The sequence below is a fragment of the Trichomycterus rosablanca genome, chromosome 15 (assembly GCF_030014385.1).
Source record: "Trichomycterus rosablanca isolate fTriRos1 chromosome 15, fTriRos1.hap1, whole genome shotgun sequence".
Classification (NCBI taxonomy): Eukaryota; Metazoa; Chordata; class Actinopteri; order Siluriformes; family Trichomycteridae; genus Trichomycterus; species Trichomycterus rosablanca.
The window spans coordinates 14,551,917-14,565,829 of NC_086002.1; the positions used below are offsets into that span (position 1 = coordinate 14,551,917).

The following is a 13,913-nucleotide window of genomic DNA, read 5'->3' on the forward strand; positions in this document are numbered from 1 at the left end:
CCTCGGTGCCAAAACGTCTTTTAAGTGTGGTGAAAAGGAATGGCAACATTACAAAGTAGTAAATACTTTACTGTCCCAACTTTTTTGAAATGTGTTGCAGGTCTGAAATGCAGGAATGGATGTTTCTTAATAAATGAAATGAAGTTGAGCAGATAAAACATGAAATATCTCAGGTTCATCCTGTCTGCAATCAAATAAAAGTAAATGTAAGGAACTCAGATTTTCTGATTTGGGGTTGTACAAATATGGTGATTATGTGCCTACAATACGGCTAGTTTGACTGCATCTGCTATTTTATTTATTTATTTATTTTATTAGGATTTTAACGTCATGTTTTACACACTTTGGTTACATTCATGACAGAACAGGTAGCTACTCATTACACAAGATTCATCAGTTCACAAGTTTAATATCAAACACAGTCATGGACAATTTTGCATCTCCAATTCACCTCACTTGCATGTCTTTGGACTGTGGGAGGAAACCGGAGCTCCCAGAAGAAACCCATGCAGACACGGGGAGAACATGCAAACTCCACACAGAAACCCAGGACCTTCTTGCTGTGAGGCGACAGTGCTACCCACCGAGCCACCATGCCGCCCCATTCAACCATTTCATGATATTTTACAAAACACTGTTAACGCATTAAACACACATTATACGTTCCTCACCTGTGGCATTAGGTCATCACCAGTTACCACCGCAATCTTTAAATTGAGCCCAGCCTTCTGCACTACTTCCTGTATAGCAGCGGCGCAGGCGAGAGGATTCACGCCACCGGCATTACTTACCACGCGAATACCTGCACACAACACCAAAAATGACACTGATCAGGAATCCAGTGTAAATTTCAAAGACTAGGGTGTTTGGGTGGTGCAGCACTCGAACACTAATCCACTGACCAGGTCAATGCTCATCAGAAAGACCAGAGTGGAATAAAGACAGCACAGGAAGATCCTTTGGATGCGCTAGGATCTTTTGTAATCCACTGCTGGGTTGATGCAAAGAAGGCTGACACAGCTTGGCGGAAGTGTGTTGGCAGAAGTGTGCGTTTACAGCGGAACGTTGTTACAGTTCATAGAAGGACTGGATATATCTAAATTGCAATTTAGTACAGTAGAATTATAAGGTCAAAATGCCTTTTAATAACCATGCTTGTTTATAAAGCCCACCAGCCGTGGAGATTGGCATGATGATTTACGTGTTGGTTCCTGACAGACATCTGCGCCTCATTGAGTTTTAATCCGCTCCAGGTGGGAGCGTTTTTATATATAACGGTTTCTTCCTCACAGCAACCTCTTGAAACTGGTTTGGTCTCATCCACTGGTTTTCTGTTGCTATATGATGCAAGAGTACTTTGTTTCTTTCAGGGAACGCAGCTGGTGTTGTCATGAGGGAACCGCCCTGGATGATTGAGCTGCCCCAGTACCACCCTGGATGATTGAGATGCCCCAGTACCACCCTGGATGATTGAGATGCCTCGGTAGTGCCCTGGATGAATGAGCTGCCCCGGTACTGCCCTGGATGACTGAGCTTTCCTTTTCTGAAGTGGAGCCCACATTTGGACCCATGCTGAGAGTGACCTGCAGCAGTTAGTGGGGTGTAGTGCCATCCCCTTTCATTTGTTTCTGTATTTTGGTCACAGCTTCATTTCCTTTCCACCCCTTACTGTTTGTGGCTTTTTAGTCACAGTATTTTTGACCTTGGTTAAGCATCCTGCATATTGGGTTATTTGCAATTTCTGCATGCACAGGGTTCAGTGACGAGGCGTGATCTGCCCCTTTACAGCTTAGAACCTTATCGATAATAACGCTTTAAATTTTAGATTGTGGCACCATAAACCTGATAAGTTTAGAAGTTTATTATGGAACAAGCAATGGTAAATGAATGACTGAACGAATGCTTTTATTTGTCATATATACATACACATGTACACATTTTCCACAAATTCTAGCTTGTTTGGAAGCTGGGGTCAGAGCACAGGGTCAGCCATTGTACAGCGCCCCTGGAGCAGACAGGGTTAAGAGCCTTGCTCAAGGGCCCAAAGCAGAGCTAGGATTCAAACCCACAAACTTCAAACTGATAGCCCCAAGCTCTACCCACTAGGCTACAACCTTCCAAATGACATCACATTTCATTTATAATTAACTTTAAGGGTTTAAAGTAAATGAGAAAATTGCAGAAAATTGCAGTCTGGCTAAAACCTTTTATTTTTCTTTGGGTATTTTCTTAGTTTCTTTAATTTCTAAAAATCAAACACATTCCTCTGGACCATGCACTCCGACTCTGTGGCTGAAACCCTTATACATGCCTTTATTACATCTAGATTGGATTATTGCAACTCTGTACTGGTTGGGCTCCCTTCGAGCAGTTTAAAGAAACTCCAGTATGTCCAGAACTCAGCGGCGAGAGTTCTTACCTACACTAAATCCTGGGAACACATAACTACCAAGCTGAAAAATCTCCATTGGCTCCCAGTTCAATACTGCATACAGTACACAATACAGTAGACCCTTGAGTTACGAACGGGTTACCTTACGAACATTTTGGGTTACGAATGATCTTTTTCAACTTAACGTACAAACAAATTGCATATTATGAACCGAAATTCGCGAAACACACGACGTCACGAACACGTTCACTCCGACCATCTCTCTCTCTCTCTCTCTCTCTCTCTATATATATATACAGTATATATACAGTGAGCGAACATTCGGACAGCGGACGGTGTTTTTCCGGTGTTTTCTTTATAATTTGTAAAATTCTATATTAAAATGGCCTCAAAGAAGTGTAGTAGAGAAAGTGTAGTGGTGAGAAAATAAAACTAATGCTAATGCTATTTGTTGTTGTATAATTACTCCTGCCAGTAGCTGTCACTGTGTATCAGACAGCGGGGACAGTGAGTGAGAGAGAAGAAGGAATTCGGCTCAGTAAAGTATTCTTTCTTTCGTGCAATTACACCTACAAAATACAACACTATTAAAATAAAGAAGGAAACAATAGAGAAATATGAGAGTTATTGTTGTTTCTGGTAGATACATTGTATTATGGTGTACGGTAAAGCACATGTACTGTAGTGAAATGTGATGTGTGTTATTTTATGTACAGTACTACTGTGTATTGTTGTTTATTACAGTAATGTATATCCTATAATTTAAGATTAAGGGAAAATATATATACCATTTAGACATTAGAAAGGTTAGGTAAGGGGGTGGTTTGGGAGGCCTGACACAGATTAATTCTATTTACATGATTTATTTTGGGGAAAAATAGGTTTAACTAACAAACATTTTGACTTAAGAACAGCCCTTCGGAACCAATTAAATTCGTAAGTCAGGGGTCTACTGCACTTCTCTTGGTATATGAATCTTTACATGGTCTGGCCCCCGATTACCTTTCTGCTCTACTTACTCGATACTATCCTTCACAATCACTCCAGACCAGTGTTGCTGGTCCTAAATTATGGAACTCATTGCCACTGTACCTCTGCATGTGTTCGTCACTGTCTACTTTTAAGAAGCGTTTAAAAACTTATCTTTTTAGGACTGTGTTTCCAAGTTTGTAGTTACTGATTTTAAATGTGTATTTTTATTCTTGATCACTTAATCTTTAAGTTTTCTTTTTCTCTTTCCTTTCTTGTTTTCTTTGGTTTGCTTTGCTGTTTTTGTGTAGTTTGTATCGTTGTATATACTGTATATTTCACTGTACATTATTGGTTGGAAACTTGTTTTAATTTTACTTGAATTGTACAGTGTCTTTGGATATTCTGAAATTCGCTTATAAATTAAATTCTATTATTATTATTGTTACCTTTTTGGCTGATGTCCTTAATAAAAGGAGTAATGGCAGCAAGGACGAAATCAGGAGCGTATCCCATATTCTGAAAGAGACGGAATCAAGAACACGGTCAGCTGAACGGCCAAAACTTTATATGTACTGTGACAAAACTGCATAAACGAAAACACAGATAATGAGGCTGACCAAATGCTATCAGGGGCCCTGATTCTATTGTCAATCTGAAGGATTTGGGGTCAGTTTGCACTATATTGCACATACTTACAATGTGGGCTTACATACCACAAACTGGGCTTTGTAACTATTGATCTAACATTATTATTAGTATTAGTAGTAGTGGGTACTTGTGTGGCTGCACTCCATTATGCCAGCCTACCACTGCTAAGATCCGAGAAAGAACCTCAAGGACGCCATCAACCAGCCGAGCATCTACACAGACATGAATGGCAAGATCTGGGGAAGGGGAGAATTGGCTCCCTGTCCAGGGTATTCCGGTCTCACAGTCAGTGTTCTTCCCAGTGAAACCTATTTTAAAACCATAAGCATTAATATGGAGTTAGCAACCTCTTTGTGGCTAAAACAGCCTCCAGGCAGAGAGCGTCTGTGAAAATTTGTGCACAAACTGATGGTCGTAAAAGCCTGGCTCACAATCGCAGTTGTTATTCATTAGAAAGTCGTTCAACATGTCATCAATTCTGCACCAGTTCTGACAAATGGTACCAAATTCGTCTGCATTTACAATAAAAAGAAGCAAAACAACAGACCGTCTTTGTTTTGATTGTGAAAACAATAGTATGAGGAACAGCAGTTTGTGGACACATCAGCATTAACTTTATGGCCAGCATATTTTAAAACCAGTGGCATTAAATGTTGATGTATAGATGACATTCGATTGAAACGCTGTCCACACGTTTTTGCAGTTTGTCTAAGAAACTTTGCTCAATCAATAAAGCATTTCTGAGCTCAGGCACTGATAAACATGAAGGTCTGGCTCAGCACAAAGTATAAAGATGTTATGTGTGGAAATCTGACATTGAACCAACTGGATGCACTGACAGCATATTAAAAACAAAAACAAAAAGTGGTTAGTGAATGTTAGTGTATTTTGCCCTACTCTGACACCCTGACTAAATACAATTCTCCAAAGATCATTATTTGAAATTTACATTAGTCTGTAACATTTGGGGTTAAAAGGTCTCCAAACATTTGGGTCCGTGGGTCATTTATTACCGGGCCGCACAGAAAGAATAAATAATTAGAGATCGCTACAAGAGCAATTAAATTTTCAATACTTTTCGAGTGTTATTGTCCCCAATCACCACTAGGTGGGAGCAGCGTCTCGTTGCAGCGAAAAAAGCTTAGCATTCATACTGATTTTCCATTCTATAGTTATTCTATTTTAAATCCCCCCGCCCCCACCGGTCCGTGAGTTTGCTAGATGCTACTGAGACCCAATTTCTTGGTCAGATAAGAAAAAACAAATTTAAGATGGATTTGGCCTAAAATATGGAGTAGGATGTATAATGTTTAGGGGCTGCTTTTACTACAAATGCCCTGAGTGTCTTGCTAGGATACAAGCTATTATGGGCTACATAAAGTACCAGGAGATTTTAATCAAGTCTGATAATGGATGGATCAATGGCTGGATGGATGGATGGATGGATAGATAGATAGATACTGATATATTGCTTAACTACAGTGCAGTTATTAATGTTGAAGAAAAATTGAAGTGAAAATTGAATGAATGAAAGTACAGTTCCAAGTATACAGTGAATGGTACAAATTACATATAGATTAAATATAGTTTATTTATTAGATTTTTTATGCCACTTTATACACTTGATTGTGTTATTTATGGCATGATGGGTGCTATGTTTAAATAATTTTTTCTTGTTTCTATCTGTCCATTTATATTTTTGTTTTCATTTTTGTTTCTGCCAGGAAGTTCAGGATTGTTCTTGTGTTTTCTTGGTTGAGGGTTTCTTTAACAGTTCCAGGTCTCTCTCTGGTGTATTTGGGGCATTCGATTAGAATATGTTTTATTGTGAGCCATGTTTGGCATCTTTCACATGTTGGGGGATTGTCTCCTTTTATTAAGTATTGGTGAGTGACAGGGGCGGCTCGTTCCTTAGGGTGATCGGGCGACGGACCACCAAAGGGCGAAAGGGAAGAAATTTTTCTATCACAGCTGTGACTGTTCTGGAGTCTGTCTTGCCTCGGAATATCGTAGTCCAATCAGCGTCGAGTTGTGTTCCGTACAGTACCGCCCCTTTTGGGGCGACTTCAGTCTAACTGAAAATCGCCCCAGATTGCTCTCATAGACTCTCATGTTAAGGCTCTTTTTTTTCAAACCGCAGGCGCTGCAATACAATCTGAATGAGTTCCGGGAGGGCTCGCACTTACGTGCTTGCGTCACACGTAACCTGGTGTCGCGATCTCGTCACCATTACTACCATTACCTCAGTTCGGAACAACTCCATCGTGTAATCAGGATAAATTAGCAACTTAAGAATTAGGGCCACCCAGACCAAATTTAAACATCAAGTATCTACAAAGGGGGGAAAATCATATAAGTTACAAGTAAATTACAAGTAAGTAATGTAATTTTTAAATTGTGAATTGTGATTGCACTTATTGTATCTCCCCAATTGTTTAATTGTACTTCTTTATTCATTGCACATCAGCCCCGATGCCAATCTTTATTCTGGATCTGCTGCACCTAAAATAAAATGCTATCTGATAAAGACTGAATGAAATTGTTAGTGTGAAGACTTTACTTAATTTTATGATTAATGGTAAAGCTGGTCTCTCTCCATGTTCAAAGTTATTTGTGAGGGCAAACTGACAGATGACTTAAGATGTTAATTATTTAAGCTTTAATTTACCCATTGAACAGGTCATCTTGGCCATCATCGCAACAATTGCCCCCCTGAGAGATCTGGCAGGAGCCGCCACTGGTGAGTGATTTTTGCATGACCTATTCTACATCTTGTGTATATAACTTGGTCCACTTGTCTTCCTTGGTGTATTCTTGACTTATTGCTTATATCTGGATGCATCTCATGTAGTTTGTTTGTTGTCTGTGTGTCCCACTCAGTTTGCCATTTTTCCTTAATGTATTTATTTATTGATGCCAGTACATATTATCATTTTCTTACGCCATTATTATGGCGTGGGCTTCCGCAGTGAATATAGAACTTGGTTGTGGTAATTTTTCTGTTCTTGAATATTGGTTTGTGGTTACTGCTGCTGTTACTTGCTCTGTGGTTTTTGATTCATCAGTATAAGATTAAATATAGATTAAATATTAAATAGTCCACAATAAAATAGTTTAAAATCCAATAAGTCTAAGAAACACTGACATAGTAATGGTATTCTTGTAAATAGCCAAGTTAGCCATGAAGGTTTTATTTTCAGATAAATGCACTGCTGGTCATCACCACCAGACACAAATGACATGGAAGTCAGAAAGGTATCTACAGTAGGCAGACACCAATTACATATTTTAATTCCAAATGTGCTATCTAGCAGCTAATTAGTTTTGTTGTTATTTACCAGGGAGGGCGGCACGGTGGCTAAGTGGGTAGCACTGTCGCCTCACAGCAAGAAGGTCCTGGGTTCGATCCCCAGGTGGGGCGGTCCGGGTCCTTTCTGTGTGGAGTTTGCATATTCTCCCTGTGCCTGCGTGGGTTTACTCCGGGTGCTCCGGTTTCCTCCCACAGTCCAAAAACATGCAAGTGAGGTGAATTGGAGATACAAAATTGTCCATGACTGTGTTCGATATAAGAGAAGTGATGAACCTTGTGTAACGAGTAACTACCGTGTGTCTGTCATGGATGTAACCAAAGAGTGTAAAACATGACGTTAAAATCCTAATAAACAAACAAACAAATTTACCAGGGAACGTTAGTAAGAAAGTAGAAACACTTACAGGCATCTTGGCTTTGGCAGCTGTGAGCAGGGACATGGTGATTTCTGAGAGATAATCAAACACGAGAAAGTTCAGCTTCCCTCCGTGGATGAGTTGGGGGACTGTAGGAGAGGATGAAAAACAACAAAATAATGTACAACATCAATATGGTACGTTTTGCCCAGATGATGTTTCTTGTAGCTGACTGGCTTAATTGTAAAAGCATTACAAGAGTAATCAAAGTCAAATTATGTAGAAAAAAAGATGTAAACACCCTTTAACACAACTTTACCTTTGGTTGCCAATTAGCATAAAATCTGGACACGTGAACATTGAGCTTGTTTGACATACTATTCCAAAACCATGAGTATTAATATGAAGTGGAAGTTTATTGTTTAAATAATAAGAATACATTCTGCTTTATATTATTGTTACTATTATAATTATTACATATTTTAAATGCATTTTCTCCACTTTTCTCCCGATTTTAGCGCGTCCGATTTTTACCCAATTGCGCTATGTTTCCTCTCGACTGGTGACTTCCCGCCCCTGACTGAGGAGAGTGAACTGACACACGTCCCCTCCGACATGTGAGCAGTAGCCGACTGCATTTTTTTTACCTGCACGAGGCGAGTTCATATGCGAATCAGTCCTGTGCACGGAGAGCCACACCCTGATCAGCATTATTCCTCTACTCTGTGCAGACGCCGTCAATCAGCCAGCAGAGGTCGTAATTGCATCAGTTATGAGGTCTCTATCCGGCTCTCTACCCTGTATGAACAACAGCCAAACGTTGTTCATATAGCCGCCAGCTCAGCCGGATGGCAGAGCTGAGATTCGATCCGATGTATTAGAAATCCCAGCTCTGGTGTGCCGGCGTATTTTACCGCTGCGCCACCTGAGCGGCCTATTATAATTATTACAAAGTAATTTTGCAACATCTGTCGCCTCACAGCAAGAAGGTCCTGGGTTTGATTCCCAGGTAAAGCGTCCGTGTGGGTTTCCTCCGGGTGCTCTGGTTTTCTCCCACAGTTCAAAGACATGCAGTCAGTTAACTGGAGATACAGTAGACCCTTGAGTTACGAACGGTTTACCATACGAACATTTCGGGTTACGAATGATCTGTTTCAACTTAAGGTACGAACAAATTTTGGATTACGGACAGAAATTTGCGAAACACGTGACGTCTCTCTCTCTCTCTCTCTCTCTCTCTCTCTCTCTCTCTCTCTCTCTCTCTCTCTCTCTCTCTCTCTCTATATATATATATATATATATATATACAGTGTATCACAAAAGTGAGTACACCCCTCACATTTCTGCAAATATTTCATTATATCTTTTCATGGGACAACACTATAGACATGAAACTTGGATATAACTTAGAGTAGTCAGTGTACAGCTTGTATAGCAGTGTAGATTTACTGTCTTCTGAAAATAACTCAACTCACAGCCATTAATGTCTAAATAGCTGGCAACATAAGTGAGTACACCCCACAGTGAACATGTCCAAATTGTGCCCAAATGTGTCGTTGTCCCTCCCTGGTGTCATGTGTCAAGGTCCCAGGTGTAAATGGGGAGCAGGGCTGTTAAATTTGGTGTTTTGGGTACAATTCTCTCATACTGGCCACTGGATATTCAACATGGCACCTCATGGCAAAGAACTCTCTGAGGATGTGAGAAATAGAATTGTTGCTCTCCACAAAGATGGCCTGGGCTATAAGAAGATTGCTAACACCCTGAAACTGAGCTATAGCATGGTGGCCAAGGTCATACAGTGGTTTTCCAGGACAGGTTCCACTCGGAACAGGCTTCGCCAGGGTCGACCAAAGAAGTTGAGTCCACGTGTTCGGCGTCATATCCAGAGGTTGGCTTTAAAAAATAGACACATGAGTGCTGCCAGCATTGCTGCAGAGGTTGAAGACGTGGGAGGTCAGCCTGTCAGTGCTCAGACCATACACCGCACACTGCATCAACTCGGTCTGCATGGTCGTCATCCCAGAAGGAAGCTGACGCACAAGAAAGCCCGCAAACAGTTTGCTGAAGACAAGCAGTCCAAGAACATGGATTACTGGAATGCCCTGTGGTCTGACGAGACCAAGATAAACTTGTTTGGCTCAGATGGTGTCCAGCATGTGTGGTGGCACCCTGGTGAGAAGTACCAAGACAACTGTATCTTGCCTACAGTCAAGCATGGTGGTGGTAGCATCATGGTCTTGGGCTGCATGAGTGTTGCTGGCACTGGGGAGCTGCAGTTCATTGAGGGAAACATGAATTCCAACATGTACTGTGACATTCTGAAACAGAGCATGATCCCCTCCCTTCGAAAACTGGGCCTCATGGCAGTTTTCCAACAGGATAACGACCCCAAACACAACCTCCAAGATGACAACTGCCTTGCTGAGGAAGCTGAAGGTAAAGGTGATGGACTAAACCCAATTGAGCACCTGTGGCGCATCCTCAAGTGGAAGGTGGAGGAGTTCAAGGTGTCTAACATCCACCAGCTCCGTGATGTCATCATGGAGGAGTGGAAGAGGATTCCAGTAGCAACCTGTGCAGCTCTGGGGAATTCCATGCCCAGGAGGGTTAAGGCAGTGCTGGATAATAATGGTGGTCACACAAAATATTGACACTTTGGGCACAATTTGGACATGTTCACTGTGGGGTGTACTCACTTATGTTGCCAGCTATTTAGACATTAATGGCTGTGTGTTGAGTTATTTTCAGAAGACAGTAAATCTACACTGCTATACAAGTTGTACACTGACTACTCTAAGTTATATCCAAGTTTTAGTTCTATAGTGTTGTCCCATGAAAAGATATAATAAAATATTTGCAGAAATGTGAGGGGTGTACTCACTTTTGTGATACACTGTATATATACTGTATATATATATATATACACACAGTGAGTGAACATTCGGACAGCAGATGGTGTTTTCTTTATATTTTGTAAAATTCAATATTAAAATGAGGGGACTGAGTGAGAGAGAAGAAGGAATTCGGCTTAGTAAAGTATTCTTTCTTTCGTGCAATTACACCTACAAAATACAACACTATTGAAATAAAGAAGAAAATAATAGAGAAATATGAGAGTTATTGTTGTTTCTGGTAGATACATTTTATATAAAATGGACATTTATTATGGTGTATGGTACAGCACACGTACTGTACTGAAATGTGGTGTGTGTTTTCATGTACAGTACAGTACTGTGTATTGTTGTTTATTATTGTTTTATTACAGTAATGTCTATTCTATAATTTAAGATTTAGGGGGGAAATATACTTGTATTTATAACAAAAATGACATTTTAAGACATTAGAAAGGTTAGATAAGGGGGGGTTTGGGAGGTCTGGCACGGATTAATTCTATTTACATTATATCTTATGGGAAAAATAGGTTTAACTAATAAACATTTTGACCTAAGAACAGCCCTTCGGAACCACTTAAATTCGTAAGTCAAGGGTCCACCGTACTACAGCCCCCCAAGGTATATATTAATAAACGAATGAACTTTGCAACTGACATCAGTACTTTTACTCAAGTATGAGTATTTGTTACTTTATCATGACTTTTATTTATTTGTGTTTATTACCTGATGTGGCGGTATCACCCCAAAAACCTGAAGCACATCCAATACGAACAGTTTTCTTCTGTGATGAGTAAAGTCTGGTGTTTGGTGAAGAGCAGAAAGTGACAGAATGACCACAGTTCCTCTCACTGTAACTCCTGCATGTCTGCACAGTCCACCGCTGCTGCTGAACACACAGTCTGGCTGTGCTGATCAAATGCTTCATGCTGAATAAATGCATATTGTTCTGGATTATTATATCACACCAGCAGAACAGAGCAGCACGTCCTTCTGAAAGTAACCTGTAACCCAGTGAACCAACTGTCAAATAACAACTGGTCTTCTTCTCTCAGCCCCGCAAAACCACATTATGAAGCTTCACCGCCATCCACTGTGCGGGAGAACCGCGCACGCGCAAAGACCGGCGGGAACGATGGCGGATTTCTCAGACAGCCTACGAGTAATAATAGATGTTCGTCCTCCAGGTCCACACAAACCCAAATTAAAGTTGGAAAGTCGACATAAACACTTTTAAACAACATGTAACCCTCAAAAACAAAATGTTTTGAGGAAACTGCCACTGCTTTTAACTTGTAAAGAAACATTCTCACAAACTATAGGTTTATAGGACACCCTTAGCTTCTCAGCTACTTACGTTCACCAATATTCTCAATTTAGTTTTTATATTAGCATTTTTATAAATATAATATATATATTTTTTTATCTTGACATTGGTGATTTCTTCCAAGCAGGTCTATATAGATAGTATGTAAAATAAATGAGTATTTTTGAATTATATTATAGATAAGTTGATCACTTTATTAGAAGAAGAAGATATACTTTATTTGTCATAGCTTGGGTCAGGGTGCAAGGTGAACCATGATATGGTGCTTGAAGATTAAAGATCTGCTCAAGAGTCCTTCAGTGGCAACTTTATTGAAGTGGGATTTCAACTTTGACCACTAAGCCACCAGTTTTTGTATAACTGTGCATATGGTAAAATGTGGTAAAAATATATACTTTATTTGTCATATATACATATACAGGTGTACAGTACAATGAAATTCTTTCTTGGCATATCCCAGCTTGTTTTGGAAGCTGGGGTCAGAGCGCAGGGTCAGCCATTGTACGGCGCCCCTGGAGCAGACAGGGTTAAGGGCCTTGCTCAAGGACCCAACAGTGGTTGCATAGCAGAGCCTGGATTTGAACCGCCAATCTTCCGGTTGATAGCCCAAAGCTCTACCCACTAGGCTACCACTGTCCCTATTAATCCCAAAGGTAAGGTCAAGTTGTTGTTTTTTTGATAGAATTTATATATTATAAAAATATGTTCAAGTTCAAGAATGTAATTTTTAAAGGCAAAATCTTAACTTAATACCTTTGCCTCAAAATTATGAGCTAATTTTGAAACAGAAAGTCTGCTGCTTTTCCCTCTGGGTGGCAGAAACGGACTTTGATACAAACTTGTATGACGACTAAAAAATGCATCCCAACTTTTCCACTAACAAGTAAAATTGTAACAGGCAACCAATTATTTCAATATGATTGGAAAAGATTCTGCTGCTCCTATATTTAGGAGTCACCACAGCAGATCATTCCTGTCCACATACCTGATTTTAAGTTTTTATGCAGAATGCCCTCCCTAACGCAGCCCTCCTTATTTTTATCTAACAGTAAACTAGTTAAATCACCTTTGTGATAACCTTTCTAGCCTTCTTCCATGTCTATCTCATGACACTTGGAAATTCCAGAACAAGTACTGTTCTGTGATTAAACATTCTCATTTTAGGAGATACAGTGTATCACAAAAGTGAGTACACCGCTCACATTTCTGCAAATATTTTATTATATCTTTTCATGGGAGAACACTATATAAATAAAACTTGGATATAACTTAGAGTAGTCAGTGTACAACTTGTATAGCAGTGTAGATTTACTGTCTTCTGAAAATAACTCAACACACAGCCATTAATGTCTAAATAGCTGGCAACATAAGTGAGTACACCCCACAGTCCAAATTGTGCCCAAAGTGTCAATATTTTGTGTGACCACCATTATTATCCAGCACTGCCTTAACCCTCCTGGGCATGGAATTCACCAGAGCTGCACAGGTTGCTACTGGAATCCTCTTCCACTCCTCCATGATGACATCACGGAGCTGGTGGATGTTAGACGCCTTGAACTCCTCCACCTTCCACTTGAGGATGCGCCACAGGTGCTCAATTGGGTTTAGTCCATCACCTTTACCTTCAGCTTCCTCAGCAAGGCAGTTGTCATCTTGGAGGTTGTTTTTGGGGTCGTTATCCTGTTGGAAAACTGCCATGAGGCCCAGTTTTCGAAGGGAGGGGATCATGCTCTGTTTCAGAATGTCACAGTACATGTTGGAATTCATGTTTCCCTCAATGAACTGCAGCTCCCCAGTGCCAGCAACACTCATGCAGCCCAAGACCATGATGCTACCACCACCATGCTTGACTGTAGGCAATATACAGTTGTCTTGGTACTTCTCACCAGGGCGCCGCCACACATGCTGGACACCATCTGAGCCAAACAAGTTTATCTTGGTCTCGTCAGACCACAGGGCATTCCAGTAATCCATGTTCTTGGACTGCTTGTCTTCAGCAAACTGTTTGCGGGCT

The 13,913-nt window shown here is 40.4% G+C and overlaps 1 protein-coding gene across 1 annotated transcript in view; it reads right to left on the reverse strand.

The window, feature by feature from the left end:
* The window catches only part of LOC134329321 (uncharacterized), a 43,761-nt gene extending 32,208 nt beyond the window's left edge, over nucleotides 1-11,553 (reverse strand). The window contains exons 1-4 of the mRNA XM_063010548.1: nucleotides 11,299-11,553; nucleotides 7,727-7,827; nucleotides 3,811-3,880; nucleotides 672-802 (exon numbers count right to left, since the gene is read on the reverse strand). Coding sequence (XP_062866618.1) covers nucleotides 672-802; nucleotides 3,811-3,880; nucleotides 7,727-7,827; nucleotides 11,299-11,515 — 519 coding nt within the window. The 5' untranslated portion in view covers nucleotides 11,516-11,553. The remainder of the gene's footprint in view (nucleotides 1-671; nucleotides 803-3,810; nucleotides 3,881-7,726; nucleotides 7,828-11,298) is intronic.
* Between the last annotated feature and the right edge of the window lie 2,360 nt (nucleotides 11,554-13,913).